Consider the following 21636-nt stretch of genomic DNA (forward strand, 5'->3'; position numbering starts at 1 on the left):
CTGCAAGATTTTGTTACAATAATTATTTTAAACTTTCCAGTGTTTCTAGAATGTTGAACCAGCTCAGTTTACCTACTCTACAGCAAAGGAGAAAGAGAAGTAAATGTATTATGATGTTCAAGATCTTATAGAGATTCCTGCCAGCCACTTTTTACCTAAACAATGTTTACTTCGAGGAGGATACTATATCCAGCTCTCTACAAAAATTGACTCTTACAAATTTTCATTTTTTCATTCTCCTAATTAAATTATGGAATAGTTTACCTCCACCTGTAGTTGATTCTCCCACACTTAATGATTTTTGTATTAACTTAGATACTTATATGCATAACACCTGCGCGTTATAATCTGTCATTGATTCCTGCACAGTAATACTAATAATACATACATACATACATACGGGTCATTCCGTGTCAAATCAACAAGGAATTTAGGGTCACCTCTCGGATTTTGACGAAACTTGGTGTGTTTGTAGTACCTATGGTGCTTACCACTCATGCAAATTTTTAGCTCCATACATTCCATATTTTCTGATTTATGACCACAAATATTTTGAATATTTCATGAAAAATTGGTCCATCTCTAGTTACAAAGTCAATTGCAACCTTGCACTGTGTAAATATTTGTAAACACAATTTTCAGTGATGGAAGACTGTTGATTGACCTTTCCAGTGATCCCTAAATTATGGGATATCTACTTAATTATGGTTCAAAAGTACTTCACTGAAAACTTTAATCCCTTATATTTTGAAAAATGCTGCTTGACATTTTTCGAATTCTTTTGTGAATAATGATTGGGTCATAGTCTATGTTTGATAAAATTTTTGTGGTGGGACCACAATGGGCTCAAGAGATATAATGAATTATGTTGTGGTATACGGTGGAATTTCTAGTCTATTATTGCTGTATTGGAGTGTACACCTCCAATGACCACTCGCAACAAGGCCATGCCAAGTTTGTCTTACAGAGTGAAGGTGTCTAGGTACATTGCAACTTATATTAGTGACCACCTGTATTGAAAGGCCATCTATGTGCTGCAGTTAAGTTATACTTCTTTAATGTATAGCACCAAAGCATCAACCCTTTCTAGTAAATCCAAAAATGGTCCTAATTATACAGGTTGACTGTAAATTACAGATCTGACCACCATATGTCCATGAACATCATGTAAATGTACCATCTCTTCACAAATACCTTCTTTATTAAGTTGAATACCACTGTAGTGGACTTAGCCATATTTAAGTTGCATACGTGGCTACATAGGTACATAGAACAGAACTCCTCAGAAGGGATACCTGGGTACCTTGATAACCAGGACACCTGTTTATACACTGTACTCCCACTCTAGCGGTGCACATACATTTAGACCAAGATACTTCTGTGGCTTCTGTAATATGAGCACTTTATTATGGTCCTAGCAATGGAGGGGTTTTACCATATACATGCATTACTTGTACCTCAATGTGTCAAATTAATTGCTACATTACTTTACATTCATGACCACTTTGAAGATCAAGTCATAAACTCATACACTTACTCACATAGGACATGCTGACCACATACTTAACATTTGCCTGTACTGATCTTCAAAGCGTCAACCCAAAATACTTTGAAAAACCATTTTAGTAATTACAGTGCTATAAATCACACATTGAGGTGCAAGCAAGTATTACTAATATAAAAACTCTTGGTACAAGTAATGCATCTACCGTATATAGTGTAACTATTCTATTCCCTGGACCATTGATGAAGTGTTCATTTTTGAGAAACCACAGACTTGTCTTGGGTCCAAAATGTATGTACAATTATAAAGTAAGATCATGAGGCTATTAAGGTACCCAGGTATCCTTTTTGAGGAGTACCTATGTAGCCATGTACGTAACTTGAATAGTGTAGAGTGGGGATATGTATATGAGTGCACTACGGTGAGATTTTACTTAATAAATAAGGTATAACTGAAGAGATGGTACAACATTATGTGTTTATGGACGCATGATAATCTCATTTATAGTCAACCTGTCTAATAAGGACCATTTTTGGATTTGCTAGAAAGGGTTGATGCTTTGGTGCTATACATTAATATCCAATTAAAGTATAACTTAACTGCAGCACATAGATGGTCTTTCAATACAGGTGGTCATTAACACAGGTTGCAATGCACCTAGACACCTTCATTCTGTAAGACAAACTTGGCATGGCCTTGTTGTGAGTGGTTATTGGAGGTGTACACTCCAATACAGCAATAATAGACTGAAAATTCCACCGTATACCACAACATAATTCATTATATCTCTTGAGCCCATTGTGGTCCCACCACAAAAATTTTATCAAACATAGACTATGACCCAATCATTATTCACTAAAGAATTCGAAAAATTTCATGCAGCATTTTTCAAAATATAAAGGATTAAAGTTTTCAATGAAGCACTTTTGAACCATAATTAAGTAGATATCCCATAATTTAGGGATCACTAGAAAGGTCTATCAACAGTCTTCCATCACTGAAAATTGTGTTTAAAAATATTTACACAGTACAAAGTTGCAGTTGATTTTGTAACTAGAGATGGACCAAATTTTCATGAAATATTCAAAATATTTGTGGTCATAAATCAGAAACTATGGAATGTATGGAGCTAAAACTTTGCATGAGTGATAAGCACCACAGGTACTACAAACACACCAAGTTTCGTCAAAATCCGAGAGGTGACCCTAAATTCCTTGTTGATTTGACACGGAATGACCCATACATACATACATACATACATACATACATACATACATACATACATACATACATACATACATACATACATACATACATACATACATACATACATACATACATACATACATACATACATACATACATACATACATACATACATACATACATACATACATACATACATACATACATATTACATACTCACACATGTAATAATTATGTATATAAGCAAGTATTCATAGTGAAAACTCTGACAATAGTAAAATGAATTTAGCTTACTCCTTGAAAATATCTTTGACTCTAACTGCATTATGAAGATGTTGAATGGTGTGATTGATGACTTCAAGAAAACAAAGCAACTGTTTTTTCTCATCCTAGGAGATGTGTAAGTATTGTAAACAGCACAACCACAATGCAGTTAACTGTACCCCCATTACTGGAACAACCACAGCCACCAGATTGTCACACCATCTCTTGCAGGCTACCTGAGAAATTATTTAGAGTTATCTTTTTTTATGTGAGTAAGCTTTGGCAAAACCAGTTGTATTGCCCATGACAGCAAGTTTGATTTTTCCACAAATAAAGCTACATGCAAAAACAACTAATCTCCTTGTGTTGACCACTTTAGGACCTGTGGCAAGCCATAACCGTAAAAGGTCTGAGATTGTTGTGGAGCGGTGGTCATCCTGGAGATGGCTGGATTTAGCTACATAGCTCAATGGTGTTGAAGAAAACCTGTACTGTAAAATTTGTTTCAGTTTAGCAGGTTTAGAACCACTACTGATTGGAGCTCCCCTGATGTGTAATATACCAGGAAACTTGAAACTGGCTACTTGTACAGAAAATACTCTGGAAGATAATCTGACTGCAAAAAATTGGCATTTCTTAATGCATGGGAATAAGCAATATGACCGGTTTACCTAGAGACAGTCATAGATATACATTAACTATGTGTCTATAAATGTATATAGCATGTGTACATACATACCACACATGCATCATGCATAGAAACTTTTAAATTCTTCCAAGATCCTTCCAGTCTCTCCGCGTGAGGTCTAATAGTGTATATCTCCTTGAGGAGTCTGTGAGTGTGAAGTGTGTAAAACAAAGTATGCATGTACACAAGTAAATACAACAGATACGCACATCAAGACACACAGTAATGTGTCGTGCGGCCCAAGAAGCCAGCACGCCATATGACAGGAAGAAGGAAAACTTGATTTTAACATATATGTGGCTTCATGATCCTTAATTGATTGGATCCAATTTTGCTATAAAGATGTATTGCCAGGCAGGGGAGTCCAGATGCCAAATTTGAAGGAAATCGCCCCAGCCATTTCTGAGATACAAGCAGCCAAAGTTTCAGGTTTTTCTTCATTTTTTCCTTCTACTTCTTTATTTGCACACTTTGCAAAATCGGTAATAAAGCACAAACATGTACTCTGATCAAGCTGAAATTTGACACGCTTAAAGGGGTTATTAAAGCAAAATTCAGTACCAATGTTGGAAGAAGTCCGATCAAGATTCACGGAATTATTACCAATTATTTCCATAAAACTTCTGTCATGCCTACAGGGTAAACCGCTTTGAGGACTCAGTTGAAAATTGGTTTGTTTTTAGATTAACAATGGGAGGAGTGCCTTTTAGTGATTTGAAAGAAATCAAGATTATGACCATGAAGATACAATGCAAAAACCAATGGTAACAATCACACAATCACGTTCTAATAAAAAAACAATGTTTAGTTGCCACACCTACATACTAGGCAAACCACCTATACAAATGAGCTGAAAATTGGTGTATAGGTGGGTTAATCATTGTAGAATAACCTTTCAGTAGTTTAGAAGAATTCATGTTAAAAATCAACCGAGTTATACTGCGAAAACCAACTACATGTAACAAATGCTCAATCAAAATACTCTAATAGTGCAGTCACCCTATTAGAACATCCAGTAAGTAACAAGCCATCTTGTAGAGAATTCAGTTACAATAAAGTGACCATGTAGAGAGTTCAGCTACAAATAATCATCCTGTAGAGAGGTCAACTACAATACAAGTCACCATGTAGATAGTTTGGTTACAAATAATTCAGCCTGGAAAGAGTTCAACTACTAACAAGTCACCATGTAAAAATTTCAGCTACTAAACAGGCACCACAAGTCACCCTGTAGAGAGTTCAGCTATACAAAAAACCAACCTAGAGAGCTCAGCTAACAACAAGTCACCCTGTAGAGAGTTCAGCCAGAAACAAGTCACTCTGTAGAGAGAGTTCAACTACAAACAAGTCACCCTGCAGAGAGATCAGCTGGACATACACACACATACACACACATGCGTACACACTCATTTATACACAAGCACACACATATAACATACTCAACATGCAGGGATAAATAACGAATTCCTTCTTCTGTTCTGAAACTAAACAACTCGTGATGTCTTTCCACTGTTCCAATGATAACAGCATGCAAATACCACATGCATTTTATCAGCAGTTGTATCTATGAAATATACACATAGGTAAATCATATGTTTCTTACCACTTGAGTTAACTAAATCTGAAATCATGTATGTATATTAGTGTTACACTGATATGCATATTTTCCTATTTGGCAATAACTAATTATTCACCCATTCCTATACCGATATGCCAATATTTCTTAAATTCTTCATAACAGGGTAGGAGGAGGAGAAAAATTTAAATATATGACTGGATCTGGTCTTATCACCCATGACAGCTGATTTGATTTTTCACCAAGAACACAAAGCTACATGAATAAACTATCAAATTTCATAATCAAAATCAGCTAGACTTGAGTGGTCTGCTTTTGCTCTTTTTCCAAGCACAGTGGTGATCTGTACGATTGGTCTGGGACCCTAATGGAGCTCTTGCCTACCTGGAGATGGCTATATGTCGTTATACAGCTCCATGGTGTTGAATAAAGACCTGTGCTGTAAATGTCCTATTGTTTTAGCCAGTTTTGAGACCTGAATGGCCCATAACTTGGCCTAATTCATCTCTATGCCTTCCTCTTTAATTTTTTTAAAACAGCCTCTTGCCCTCTTCCAGGCCCCTACTTCCCACCCCTTTTGGAGCTCGCCTGACTCAGTCAATATCGAGCTGAAATGGTGGGAAAGTTAGCTGTCAGCTACTTGTACACTGGATACTCTGGAAGGTAAGGTATTAGTGTAAAATGTGAAAATTTGGTACACGTAGCTTCAACCATTGTTGAGCTTCAACCATTGTCAAGCTACGTACAACACACTGAATACTTAAAACCATTACTTTTAAATTGATGATAAGGCCGGTTTTTCTAGACTGGGTCACATATAAGCATTACCTGAAGTTTTTGTGTGTGTAAATATTTGTACTGATAATGTACAGCAAATGAAATGTTTACTATTAGTGATTCAATGCACAAACAAACATGCTAAACATGATTAACAGAATTGTGAATTATTATTTGCTTTATCTGGGGTAGTTTTCTTATAACAGATAATTGATTGTGTGGGCAGCTGATTCTACTACAGCTTTGTCCCTAACCCCCTTTAAAGCTCAGTAAAGCAGCAATGACAGCTTCTTAAACAGTGTTTTTAGTAGGATTGCAGACCCTTTGTGAAGGGTGATTAACTAAATCTGTGGGCAGCCAATAAATATACACAACTTGTTACATATATCAGGATACATGATAGTGTGTTGTGTGGCCAAGTACAACTAGTGCAGGTGCACGACAGGCAAGTGTGTATTCTACAGGACCAAGAAAACATCGTTTTCATGCATTCGTAGCTCAATAGTGTCCAAACAAAAATTAACCAGGTCTGCTGCAGAAACTCCCTCAGGGTAGGACACCTCCTATTCCAAATTTGAGTTGAATCCACCCAGCCATCACTGAGACATGTGCCTTCAAAGTTTGTCATATTTTCTTTGCATTTTTCTTCATCTTCTGCTTCTTTTCTTCTTTTCGCTCCACTTGCTACAACTTGCACATGCTTTAGTCGATTAACTTCACATTTGGAGTACAGTAAGAGCATAATGCAGCACTTTTACAACCCAATTTTCGTACAGATCGAACTAAGAACAACAGAATTATGAAAATGTGTTGTCATACCTACAGGGTAATCTGCTTGACAGAATAACTTGAAATTTGGTCTGTACATGAAGTTACTATCATAGTGCAAACCTTTTGTGGTTTGAAAGTATTGAGAGCATTAGCTAAGGAGATATAAAGCAAAACCAAACATGTGAAAAAAGTGCATCGAGATACTCTAATAGAACAGTTACTGAGAGGTAAAAAACGTGCACAAAAAATGTTTGAAAAATTTCTCCAGGTTTCAAACAAAGGACCCCCACACCTATATACCCAAGCCCTTTACCACTCTACCACTGCTCACCTCACTTAATTTCTACCTTATAAATGAAAGTTCTGGTTTAGTACACTAGAATGGTAACTTGTAGATCTATTCTAGAACATTCTATGTGCATCGTATTGAAGTGCTCAGAAAAATATGTGTGCTCTATTAGAGTACTACAAAATTATGAATTAGCCTATATCAAGTGTGTCATACAGCCAAGTACAGCCGGTACAGGTGGGTGACATACTCATTGTACGGAACCAAGAAAATGTCGTTTACATGTGTCCGTAGCTCGATAGTGCTTGAACAGTAGTAAACCATTTATGCTGTGGAAACTTCCTCAGAATAGGGAATCTCCCATTCCTAATATGAGTCGAATCTGTCCAGCTATCATGGGATATACGTGCTTTCAAAATTCATCTTATTTTAGTTCTTTGTACTTAAGCCTGAGCCTATTATGCTCAAAATTTTACCTATTATTCTTTCCAGAATTTCCCAAAATTTCCATCCTTTATTCATTTTTTTTATTCTTGTGTCTAGCCTATTATTCCAAACTAATTCTCATTTAGTTTCTGTAGTGAGTCACATAAGTTTTCAAGATGCTGATCTAAGTAGTTTTCCAGAATTAATTAATGGCCATAAATGAAGTGCTCCATATTACACATCATTTTTTTAGCCATAAGTAATTACAACAGACTTTGAATAGCTATCTGCAGACTGCAGTATGAATTCAAGTGTTTTAATATTGAAGCTATAGTTATGGCTACATACAAAGTTTGATAGATCACTATCAAAGACTTGAAGAAGATACACTAGTATTGGATAAAACAAGTTTCAGAATTGCAGATAATCATGAAGTTGAATTCCTGATACTGGCTGCAGATTATTAACATGAAATGATCTGGCTGCTCTATTAGAGTATTTGAGCGTTCTATTGGAGTACATCATGAGGTTTTCAGCCCTTTCTCAGCCAGCACTCATATAATAATGTCAGTTATATGTCACTCTTGGTAGCTTAACTCTTTCTTCTAGCTAATCAAGAAGAGACATGCCCCTTAATTCCACCGATTATTCGCGTAGACATTCGATTATTCTAAAATTATGCCTGTAACCATCCTATTATTCCAGAATTATTCTCACGAAACTAGTGGCCTATTATTCTCAAAATTATGCCGGTATAATAGACGCAGCCTATTCGTATTAAATACATATAGCCACGCAGTATTCAACGATTCCTGTAGTGAAGAGAAAAAGAGTTAAAAAGAGGTATCAAGGCCAACCATAGCCTTAAACCACGCTTTTGTAAACAAATACAGCAAACAAAAAATTAGTATTTTACCACTTACCACTGCACACTGTCATTAATGATTGATTGTGAGTTTTGGTTAATGCATACCACATTAAAAGCAAGAATGGCACCAGACATTTTGTTTTTGTTTGAATGCATGCCCCAACAATTAATCACTAAAAAGTGCCAATTAGCCATTATGCTTTGTTTTCAGCTTTGTTTAGCCCAAAAAAAAATTTCAATTGTATATAGTTGAGGAACATAATATGAATATCACTGAACTGTATGTAACAGGTAGTGATATAATGACTTTTCATACACATGTATATATAATGACTTTTCATACACATGTACCAATACACAAAAGAGCACTTGATCATTAGGAATTATATACTAAATACCGCTACTTGTTTAAAATAGGGCTGGAACAAAGGCCAAATTTTACTCTCCAAAACTTCTTGCAAAAATCCATCAAACCTTCGAACCTTTGTTGATTATGTAATGTTAGTAATTAATGGTTATAAATGATGGGCGCCCACCCATATGGTTTTGTTGTAGCTATAGTACAGGCTCTAGTACAACTGCTTAGACTAAAACAAGTACACAGAAAAATTTGGAATTTTCAACTAGAGTAGGGACCAAAGCACATCGATAAAAAGTACTGAAACAAACTGGAGTAGTGCATGAAATTAAATCACAGTAAAACAATAAGAAGTGTTACATCCCAGTGCGTGGGAGTATCAAAGCGCTGCGCTGGGTTATAACTACCATACAGCTAGACAGAGCGGCGCTGCTACTGTACGATATATTAGTTATCACCCAGTGATAACTAACTTATCACCCTGTTGCAGAGCCACTCAGTCTCTTTCGTGACATCATAATAACCGCGAATGGCATTGTTTACCAATGGAACAAAGAGCCAAATAAGGAAATACTGATACAAACACACCAATACAGCACTTAAAACTAGCTAAATCTTACAAGAAAACTGTTAATCCTTTACACAATAACACTACAAGTTACCAATACGATAGTTTAACAAATGTCAAGAATAGTCCGTGACGATTTTCGCTCCAGCAATCACTCCCAACGGTCACTATGGTGAAGAACTAACTTCATCTAGCTTCATCGTTCTATCTCGGACTATGGTAGCCACTTGTTGGTCTTTATTTTTCTCTTGCACACCACGCGACACCACCATACCAACTTCTGACGAAGGCGAATCGTACCTGGAACCGCTGCTTCATAACACCGCCCTTCGCTACAGTTTGTAGGCAGTATGTAAGGTCTCTCTTGTAGCTACGAAGTAGAATCTCCACACAATTCAGATGAAATATTGAGCACAGTGACAGGAACTCAAACCGGAAATTAATTTACTATCCGTAAACTTCTGCACACTCCCGCGCACTGGGATATAAAATAGTTATATCCCGTATACTCGGATGATATCATTGTTATTACACTCGTACCGGGATATAACTATAACTTATATCCCTACTGTGCTCTTCCATTATGGTATCTTGAGCACAGTAGGGATATAACACTTCTTATTGTTTTACTGTGATTTAATATCGTGTACTTTTTATCGATGTTCTTTGGTCGGTTGTATACAACGACTGGACTGGACTAGTGGACTGGACTGGTGGACTGGACTACTGGACTCAGATTTTTTTGTTTGTTTTTCATTTTAGCACATATTTGGGCAACTGGTCGTAGCTATTGCTACATTGAATGTAAAATATGCAGGTAAATCTGTCTACTTGGCACTGTCTGTTATCTTAGAATTGTGTGTAATTCTCTCTCTCTCTCTTGGCATAATCTCTATTGTACGACTACCATTTGTCTTATCATGAAGTACAAACCATGCATACAGTACATGTGTATGTAGTGTTGTAGTAACCATGCAAGTTATAGTCATGGAGTCAGCTAGATTAAGTGGCGACAGTTAACTGTCTTGCTATTCAATAGCTGATAAAAAAGGTTCTATAGTTTTTGCATGACGGCAATAACAAGTGAAATCACATGCATAAGATTTCAACCAATCAAATTGATTCATTTTGAACTTTAAACTATAATTACCGCATGTGACTTCTGTTTTAGATTTGTTGACAAACAAGAACTATTAGAACCTCTGTACATAGCTGAAGCTGGGCAATGTTGACAAGTCTGGCATGATCACACCTTTCTTTTGTTTGTGTGTGGGGGAGTGGTCTAACTACATGAGACTAACATACTTGCAACCAGTTGCCCAAATATTTGGGTAAAAAAGGGAAAATACCTAAGTCCAGTAGCCCAGTCCACCAGTCCAGTCCACTAGTCCAGTCCAGTGATTGTATACAACCTTCTTTGGTCCCTACTCTAGTTGAAAATTCCAAATTTTTCTGTGCACTTGTTTGTCAACTTTTTTTTGAAATATTATTATGACTGTGGTGAACCCATGCATACTGCATCTGAATTTACGCCGCGCGCCCCAGCTATATCAATTATCATCTGAAAAGTGAAGTATCCATTATGCTTCATTGTCAGCTATGTTCAACCCGTTACACAGCATTTCGAATCAAGAACTGTTCGAAAAGCACCTCTGCAATCCACGCATACCGAAAGAAAGAAATGGATCCGCACGCCCCAGTTATATCAATTATCGTCTGAAAAGTGAAGCACCCATTACGCTTCGTTGTCGGCTATGTTCAACCCGTTACACAACAATATGAATCAAGAACTGTTCGAAAAGCACCTCTGCAATCAAAACAATCACTATTAAAAATACGGACAATTTCTGTTATGAAGGGAAGCCATCACGTGCTATCGCCAAATCGACACTTTCGCTGTCAGCAAAGATAAATGGGACACAAAGGAAGACACTGGTAAGCCCATGAAGAATGCATTGTACATACTGTGGTATGCCAAAAGGCACCTCTCAGGCTGAAGCAACGCCGAACAGTGAAAAAATCAAGCCTGTAGCTTTAGCCATTATCGAGCCTCGCTTGTCTGAAGGTATCAGTCAGTCAGTTAGTCAGTCAGTAGAAAATTCCGTTTAATTAAATTATTTTTAAAATTCTGTAGCAACTTGTTGAAAGCGTTTCGGGTCAATCTGAAAGCTTGTTTTGGCTTAGTTTTACCTAACCAATACTGCCTCATCGTCGTCTGAGAAAATTGAGGCTATTTTTTGGGTGATGTTATTTTCTGGGCCAAGCCTACTCCTTTGTGGTCCCTACTATACACTACGATAGTAGTGTATGATATACCATGATTATATTTGCATGCTTCCAAGAAGTACATGACTTTTTGACTGATTACACATGACAGTATCCATAGTTATGAAGCTCTGGAAGGGCAAAACCACCTTCGAAGGTTACAAAACCTCCAAAGGTTTCAACTTTTGTTCCAGTCCTTGTTTAAAATTGATGTCACTAAATTTGGGTAATATATATTAATTTTATTCATCCAAAATTTAAAAGACAGTGTGCAAACATGGCAAAAAGTTGCTTTGCTTGTAATCTTTTAGGTTGAAGTAGTAGTTACAACTTAATCATACAGTACAACAGCACTGCATAGCAGGGGCACACCAAATGTAGGCACCTACCTAAATATTGCCATTAAAACTATCACACAGAAATATCATGCGCAACAAAAAGACATCTTTATAAAAAGAATCTGATATCAAATATAAAGTTAAAAACAAGAAAACTGTTTAAAAGCACAAACAATAATTTTAAAGCAAAATCATCAAAACACAATTTTTGAAATGCCTGTCTACTTGCCTGCTCACAAGGCTAGAGACTAAATGAAGCAATGTATGACCACCATCTTATGTCACAACAACGAACTCAAATGTGGCCTACTTTGAGTCTATACCAGTGAGTGTCTGCCTTCTTCACTTTTCTTTTCAGTTTATCTTCAATTATACAATTGTCTACTTCATGCTAGGAAACCATATGAAGGAGCTAGTTTTCTATATTGACACAAGCACAACAAAACTATATGAGCAATCATACTAATATAAGAGGGATATAAAATTGATTTACAATGATTTCCTGAATGCAGAGTGTGGCAATCATGCCCTTAAATGACCAGAGCACACTGATCATGCCCTTTAACAATCTAGCTGCATTCGTAATGATTAGGTACAGTTTTGCTGTAGAAAGCAAACATGTATCCATGTAGCAAGATCGAGACACTCTAATAAAGCAGTCACCCTAATACACTATGCTGCAACAGAAAAAGTAAACAAAGAGCTATAAATAAAAGGTATTATTTAAAAGTAAAGTAGGGATCCAGCAATAAAAAGCAGTGAAACAAGAGATATGAATGATGGTATTGCAACATTGTGAAAATCCCTACTTTAGCATTGAACAGATGGTAGTAACTTGCCAATGTAGGGGCATTCCCACATAGTAATATGATCATTCACCCATTTTTTATTGCTGGAATCCTACTTAATATCACTAGTAAGTCTACAGTCATTCACTGACTAATTCATTGCATGAACTATGAACAATAGGTGTAGCTAGCAATGTTGCTCACCCATTCAGGAGAAGTTTCCAATATTTGTTTAATATCCTTTTGTGACCTAGTTGGATAGGCAGGCAGTTGGTCCTGGTGTTGACTAATTCTCCTCACTACTCCAAAGTAGACAATAATGGAGAGGCATACATTTTTGTCATAAAGGTGTAGAAGTGGAAACAGACTGCAGTAAAAGAGAATGTACATTTACAACTGTTTGTTACCATCACTGCATGTAAGTTTAACAGCTGATGCAGCTGGGAACCTACTACCATATGGGATGTACATACACACCACAGTACTATACTTGGGCATTTACTGAGATACAGTACATAGTATATATTACATATTACATATATTATGCAGTACTAAGCTAGACATAATAGATGAACTGAATCACAATCCAGTGCTCTTACAAAAGTGACGGCATGTTATACAAACTCACACTGAAACTTGTTGTATTGGAGTGATCCCATTCATACCAGCATTAAGTGATATTAATTTGTAACCAAGTGGTGTAATCTTTGCATTCCATCCATGAACATACTTCCCAGTCTGAGTATGCATAAACATGTAAACATCATTGTATATTATAACACATACATAAATCCAAGAAGTCTAGCACTTTTAAAATAGTGTATTTACAAGATTTTAAAATCATTGTGATTTCACTGATTTCTGAAATCATTATATGATTTCAAAACACTTAAACGCATGTGTGAGAAACAAGCTTGTTTTATGACTTCAAAAGCAAATATCCAAAAACTTTCCATGCCTACACAAAAACGTTTAACTCATATAGGACTATGCACAACATACATTTATATACTTGTTGTGTAAAGAATATCCTACACTAGCTAAGCATGGGCTGTTGTGATAGTAGCTATAGCTTCCATCTACGTGTATGCATACTGCTGTTTCTGCAGTGCATTCTATACGCGTAATGTGATTGTGTAAAATCGTAACTTATAATTATACTATTATGATCATCTTCAATCTTTGTAGAGTCTTGCCACTACTTCAAGCAGTTATCAAACCACAACCTGCACATACTGTGACATGGAGTAGCCCATCTCGTGATGCCTAATCTCGTGATCACTCTGTTCAGCAGTCTCTACTTACAAAATTATAGTCTAAGATATTAATGGAATCCATCCAACAGATCTCCAACTTTACGTCCCTGGTTCAGCACAAAGCCCACACAAAGTAGCCAACATGGTCGCCATCAAGTCGCCATAGACCCACTCTAGCACAAAGTATCCATGATTGCTTCAGTACACCACTGTGTACCCCAGAAAATCAGTATGTGCATTCATTGTGTACAAAGTGGCTACTAACACCCATCAGCAATTGAAAGTGAGTATCACCACCACTTGAGAACTGACTTCCATTGTACGATTTAAATCAACACAATCACGTGATTGTAGTGGAAAGCTAATGACATTTGATGAATTCCTAATCTGCATGGCTGCATCCTATGTGCAATGAATATCATGTGCAGCCACCAATGCATTCTAGTATAATAGTTGCTCATTACTATAGAACATCACGTGATTCATACTTATTGGCTATGCGTATCTCAAGCGACGATCGCGAGTTGTATATTATGATTCTAAGAGTTACCTAGTTTTATATACTGAATTTGTAGATTAAGAACTGGAGCCCTAGCTTTAGAGCTTTGGGGGCCCCCTTAGCCCCGAGGCCCTAGGCAGCTACTTACCCTACCTACCCTTAAGGCCGGCCCTGCCTCACATAAATCAAAGAGGGGTTACATAGATTCATGAGTTCAAAGGTGCCACTTGGAATATAACTAACATATTGCATGAACACATATCAAAACATATGCATGGGATTTGTCAAATCAAGCATTTTCAGGTAGTCAACATTAAAAGTTTTCAAAACATTGTAATTGGGTTAACCCTTAAAATTTAAGAATTATGCATTAAATAAATCTAATATTTGTTTAATATCTTCTTTGAAATCTCAGCTTGGTAAAACAGGCTGATTATAAAACCTCATTCCTTGTCATTTGTTGTCCAATGCAAATTACATGTATTTTACGCTACATACAAAAACACTAATTTACAACCTTTAACTCACAAAATCTCTACAGCACAATACAATAAAAGAAAGCCCTTGAATTTCTCTATCCAATGCCAACCGTACAAATGGGAAAATGTTGCCATAGCGACAGTTATTTACTGCTGATGATGATATAATACGTGCTCCATACATTAACCTATTGGAAAATTTAAATATCTCAGTGGGAAAATCCAAATTTACAAGTTGTTATCCTCAACCAAATTCGCTAAATTTGGTATCATTCTATGCAGCGAAAGATGCTTAACAAGACTCCAACTGTATAAATTTTTGAACAGGTTACTTTACAGAGATATGTTGAAAAACACGTGTTTTTACAGGCATTCTGAATACGTAGATTTCACAGTACAAGGTTCCTTTTTAGCTTCCCCTTCGTTACTACACAAAGAACTTACCATTAATCAAATCGCCTTTCATAGAGGAATCCAATAAACCAAACCTTGTGTCATAGTATGAGGAAGCTGTGGCACCTTGTTTAGAAGACGGTGTTATTTTATACGAAACGGGCGTAACCTATTCAAAAATCCGGAATATCTTACACAAGTTTTGATATGAATATCTAGATATTGATTCGGAAAAATATACTAAACAAAGAACCCTGACAAACTTAATTACTACCGTATCATGAAGGACGTGTTCCCTATCAATACAGTCAATGATAGTGGATTTTGACACATGTTAAAAGCTTGAACTGAGGTGCACTCCATCAAATAGGACCACCATAGCTAGGAAATATAAATTACAGCTATGTATGAGCATGATTAGTAGTACAGTATCATCAGACATCTAGTTGTTCACTGTAACCACTGATGGGTGAAGATCAACATTTAACTACAGTTATGTTAGCCTACATAACAAGGGTTGGAACTGCTACTTGCTGGAAACTGCTTAAATAATGATTCACCACATAATTCCCAGCATGTTTGAAGGATGCACTTGAGTGATAGAAATTAGACAATCAGGAAATCCAACTATAGCTGTCACTGACTACTCCATAAACAATTGCCTGGCACTTGAGATTTTGGAAGTTGAGTTCATTAATTGTTTTGCTTACGCTATTCAGTTGGGTGTCCAGAAGGTTACAGATTTGCCGGAGATGTCAAGCACTATAGGTAGAACCAAAGGTTGGTGAATCACTTTAATCATAAAGAGCATGCCAAAAGGAAGTTACAGTAATCCAGAACAAAAGCATGGAAGCATTTTTCTAGATAATTTTGTCATGCAAAACTAGCACACGTGTAATTTTGTATTCCAATGACTTCAGTTTCAACTTTAGTACTGCTAGTCATGTGATCAACTCTAAACAATCCAAGAACATGCAATGTTTTTGGTCCAAAAACTTAGAATACGTTTTATTAGTCACTGTCAAGTCTTAAATCAAGACACACGGTAGTGTGTCGTGCGGCCCAAGAAGCCGGCGCGCAACACCCATCACCCGTGAGTATATTGACAGGAAGAAAGAAAACACAATTTTCGCACCTCTGTAGCTCTGTGCTGCCTTGATGAAACAAGACGATTTTTGCTGAGGCCACTCCCTCCAACTTCAGCACTCCACATTCCAAATTTGAGCGAAATCGCTTTAAGCATTCCCGAGATATGCGACTTAAAAAAGTGGCTTAGTTTCTTCTTTTTTTTCTTCTTCTTCTTAGTTTTCTTCCTCTTTTCGTACACTTACAAAAACTGCTATAAAACGCGAACGCCATATCCGATTGCCTTGAAATTTGGCACACAGAAGGGGCATACAAAGGCGCATCTCGGTACCAACTTTGACTGGAATATGATAAACAGGCAAAGAGTTATGAGCGATTATTCACGAAAAATAACACCAATATGTTGTCACGCCTACAGGGTAAACCGCGTATGGGAAGAAGCTGAAAATCGGTGGGTGAATAGGTTAACTATTGAACCTCAAACCTTTTGTGGTTTGAAAGAAATCGAGGTAAAAACCAGGAAGATACAACAAAAAAACCAACAGCGTGTAGCAACTATGCAATCGAGATTAGCTAATAAAAAACGACTGCTTGCCACGCCTACCAGATAAACCGCTTGGGTAATGCTTTTTAACATGCTACCTACATAACACATCACGGCACGTTACGGCATGCCCTACACAAACCACCCTTCCACCGCACCGAGCTCTATTCACATTACTTAACGTGATAACTACATAGAAACATCACTTCACTTGATCAACATACATGCATATACATACATACAACTCTTTGGGGGAGGTAGGGCAATGCAGGTGAGGCGTGTATTGCTTGAAGGGACAACGTGTGCTATCACTGTCGCAGTTGCGCCATGCAAACTATATTTGGTGCCATCTTTGATGTAACTTAACATTGACATTAATAACGCCCAACAGTACCTGCACCCAACAGTGCTTACTCCCAACAGTACCAACGCCCAAAGGTGCCTGTGCCTAATTGTAACCATACCCACAGTACCTACACCCAACAGTACTTACAGCCTACAGTACCTACACCCAACATTACAACACTTTAGCATTACCAACATTTAGTCGCAGTGCACACTACAAACATTCAGTCGCAACAAACATTACAAACATTCAGTCGCAACAAACGTTACGCACATCGCAACAAATAACCACATGTAATCGCAACATGCAACCACATTTAGTCACAACAAACATCATACATATAATCGCAACATATAAGCACATATAATCGCAACATATAAGCACATATAATCGCAACACATAACCCCATTTAGGCACATTTAGTCGCAGCAACCATAACCATAGTTTGAACATAATATTTAATGGTGGATTGCAACAGCGATAACACACACATCTTTGGACTATATTAGGTGTTACCTAAGTTCAGCAATTTGCACCCAATTTCCCCCAAAGTAGTTATTAATAGTAATACGAAAGTACAACACATAATGAGGTACGTTTCTGTGAAACTAAGTGACATCAATGGATCACAATCAGATTTATTTTCAATACCACTACCGTACACATACAATAGGGAAGCATACACTGAATAGAACAACATGAGTAACAAAATTCTGTCTGTAACTCTGATTTATCACACCACTACTCTTTGCTGATAGACTATTACTATGTTATAATGACTGCCACCTGTGATGATAAACTACCCTTAATAACCGTGCATTTCATAATCGATGAATGATGTAATGTATATAATAATGGTACAATCCCTATGGATCTGTATATTATTATCGCAGTGGTTGTGTTGATACCATAGATGATGTCTACCACCACCGGGATGAGTCAACGAGTTGTGCTGCTACCCCATTGAAATAGCTCCTAATGTACTGATGATGAGATTTGATGACAAATAACTTCCATTTATTACGGCTATGACATGTCTAACCATAGATATGTGACATGTTATGTGTGAATTTCATGTAGCTTCTGATGATATACTATATCTAATCCAAAACAGCCAAGCTGTAAAAAAAGTGTGCGGCCCTCAGAAAGGCTATGGTGAAAAAAGATGTGAAATCCAAGGTGGCGGCCAAGAAATGGCTGTGATGGTAGGTTAGTGGTAAAAATTTTAATAATGACAATTCAGGTGAATTTTTGTGCCGCTTCACAAAAATTCACCTGAATTGTCGTTATTAAAATTTTTACCACTAACCTACCATCACAGCCATTTCTTGGCCGCCACCTTGGATTTCACATCTTTTTTCACCATAGCCTTTCTGAGGGCCGCACACTTTTTTTACAGCTTGGCTGTTTTGGATTAGATTTCATTTCTTTTTGTATTTGTATACCCCAAAGCCGGCCTATGGCCAGCTTTGGGACTTTTTTAACCTATGTTTTTTTCTTTACTACAGGAAGAAGAAAAGATGAAGTAGATGTACTTTAAATATTTTATCAGTAAATGTACAAATTATATATACTGTATAATACATATGTGACCGGATTTGCGAAAAGGGGTCCAATTTGCCAACTTTGACAATTGATAACTTCAGATTGGAAAGAGCTATTGCTTTGATATTTGGGCAGTGGTGAGCACCACTATAGCTGAATACATGGTGAAATGTTCAGGTTAATAATTATGTTACTTGAACACTGAGTTATGGTCTCCAACATTTACGGAATTGGATGTGTGTGGAAGACCCCTTTTCGCAAATCCGGTCACATATATTGATTACAGAAATCTCCATGGTGGTTTCTTTGTAACTGAACACTCTACAAGGTGACTTCTTCTAATTGCTCTCTCTACAGGGTGAATTGTTTGTAGCTGAACGATCTACAAGGTAACTTCTTCTAGCTGATCTCTCTACAGGTGATGTGTTTGTAGCTGAATTTTGTATAGGTGATTTGTTTGCAGCTGAGCTCTTTACAGAATGGTTTCTTTGTAGCTGAACTCTCTAAAAGGTAACTTCTTCTAACTGATCTTTCTACAGGGCAATTTGTTTCTGGCAGAATTTTCTACAGGGTGATTTCTTTGCAGCTGAACTCTCTACATGGTGGTTTCTTTGTAGCTGAACTCTCTACAAGGTAATTTCTTCTAGCTGATCTCTGTACAGGGAGATTTGTTTGTAGCTGAACTATCTACAAGGTAACTTCTTATAGCTGATCTCTACAGGGTGATTTGTTCGTAGTTGAATTCTGTACAGGTGATTTGTTTGCAGCTGAGCTCTTTACAAAATGGTTTCTTTGTAGCTGAACTTTCTCCAAGGTAAGTTCTTCTAACTGATCTTTCTACAGGGTGATTTGTTTGTAGCTGAACTATCTACAAGGTAATTTCTTCTAGCTGATCTCTCTACAGGGCGATTTGTTTGTAGCTGAATTCTGTACAAGTGATTTGTTTGCAGCTGAGCTCTTTACAGAATAGTTTCTTTGTAGCTGAACTCTCTACAGGGTGATTTGTTTGTAGCTGAACTATCTACAAGGTAATTTCTTCTAGCTGATCTCTCTACAGGGCGATTTGTTTGTAGCTGAATTCTGTACAAGTGATTTGTTTGCAGCTGAGCTCTTTACAGAATAGTTTCTTTGTAGCTGAACTCTCTACAGGGTGATTTGTTTGTAGCTGAAATCCCTACAAGGTAACTTCTTCTAGCTGATCTCTCTACAGGGTGATTTGTTTGTAGCTGAACTCTCTACAGGTGATTTGTTTGTAGCTGAACTCTACAAGGCGATACTTCTAGGTGATTTCTCTACAGGATTCCTTGTTTCTAACTGAACTCTCAACAGGGTGATCTGTTCATAGCTGAACTTTCTACTGGGTGATTTGTTTGCAGCTGAACTCTCTAAATGGTGGTTTCTTTGTAGCTGAACTCTCTACAATGTGACTTCTTCTAGCTGAACTCTCTACAAGGTGACTTGTTTCTAGCTGATCTCTCTACAGGGTGACTTGTTTCTAGCTGAACTCTCTACAGGTGATTTGTTTGTAGCTGAACTCTCTACATGGTGGTTTCGTTGTAGCTGAACTCTCTACAAGGTAACTTCTTCTAGCTTATCTTTTTCACTGCATATTTGTTTGTAGCTGAGTTCTCTACAGGGTGATTTGTTTGCAGCTGAACTCTCTACATGGGAGTTTCATTGTAGCTGAACTCTCTACAATGTGACTTCTTCTAGCTGAACTCTCTACAGGGTGACTTGTTTCTAGCTGAACTCTCTACAGGTGATTTGTTTGCAGCTGAACTCTCTACATGGTGGTTTCTTTGTAGCTGAACTCTCTACAAGGTAACTTCTTCTAGCCGATCTTTGTACAAGGTGATTGAGTTTTTTGCAGCTGAACTCTTTACATGGTGGTTGCTTTGTAGCTGAACTCTCTAAAAGGTGACTTCTTCTAGCTGAACTCTCTACAGGATGATTTGTTTGCAGCTGGATTCTCTACGTGGTAGTTTCTTTGTAGCTGAACTCTCTACAATGTGACTTCTTCTAGCTGAACTCTCTACAGGGTGACTTGTTTCTAGCTGATCTCTCTACAGGGTGACTTGTTTCTAGCTGAATTCTCTACAGGTGATTTGTTTGCAGCTGAACTCTCTACATGGTGGTTTCTTTGTAGCTGAACTCTCTACAAGGTAACTTCTTCTAGCTGATCTTTCTACAGGGTGATTTGTTTGTAGCTGAATTCTCTACAGGGTGATTTATTTGCAGCTTAACTCTCTACAAGGTGACTTCTTCTAGCTGAACTCTCTACAGAGTGATTGATTTTTTTTGCAGCTGAACTCTCTACATGGTGGTTTCTTTGTAACTTAACTCTCTACAGGGTGATTTGTTTGTAGCTGAACTTTCTACAGGGTGATCTGTTCATAGCTGAACTCCCTATAAAGTAACTTCTTCTAGCTAATCTTTCTACAGGGCGATTTGTTTGTAGCTGAGTTCTCTACAGGGTGATTTGTTTGCAGCTGAACTCTACATGGTAGCTTCTTTGTAGCTCTACAATGTTACTTCTTCTAGCTGAACTCTCTACAAGGTGACTTGTTTCTAGCTGATCTCTCTACAGGGTGACTTGTTTCTAGCTGAACTCTCTACAGGTGATTTGTTTGCAGCTGAACTCTCTACATGATTGTTTCTTTGTAGCTGAACTCTCTACAAGGTAATTTCTTCTAGCTGATCTCTCTACAGGCCGATTTGTTTGTAGCTGAACTCTCTACATGATGGTTTCTTTGTAGCTGAACTCTCTACAAGGTGATTTCTTCTATAGCTGATCTTTCTACA

At 37.3% G+C, this 21636-nt stretch overlaps 1 protein-coding gene across 6 annotated transcripts in view; it reads right to left on the minus strand.

The window, feature by feature from the left end:
- The window catches only part of LOC136250807 (protein unc-13 homolog 4B-like), a 98413-nt gene that overhangs the window by 24119 nt on the left and 52658 nt on the right, over positions 1-21636 (minus strand). For 5 of the 6 annotated variants that reach the window (XM_066043107.1, XM_066043109.1, XM_066043111.1 and 2 more), the window contains 6 exons: positions 13315-13424; positions 12891-13053; positions 5102-5226; positions 3714-3807; positions 3154-3210; positions 3005-3099 (listed from right to left, as the gene is read on the minus strand). In XM_066043107.1, the coding sequence (XP_065899179.1) occupies positions 3005-3099; positions 3154-3210; positions 3714-3807; positions 5102-5226; positions 12891-13053; positions 13315-13424 (644 nt within the window). The remainder of the gene's footprint in view (positions 1-3004; positions 3100-3153; positions 3211-3713; positions 3808-5101; positions 5227-12890; positions 13054-13314; positions 13425-21636) is intronic. The other variant, XM_066043108.1, reaches the window with a different exon arrangement.

The sequence above is a fragment of the Dysidea avara genome, chromosome 3, assembly GCF_963678975.1.
Source record: "Dysidea avara chromosome 3, odDysAvar1.4, whole genome shotgun sequence".
NCBI lineage: Eukaryota > Metazoa > Porifera > Demospongiae > Dictyoceratida > Dysideidae > Dysidea > Dysidea avara.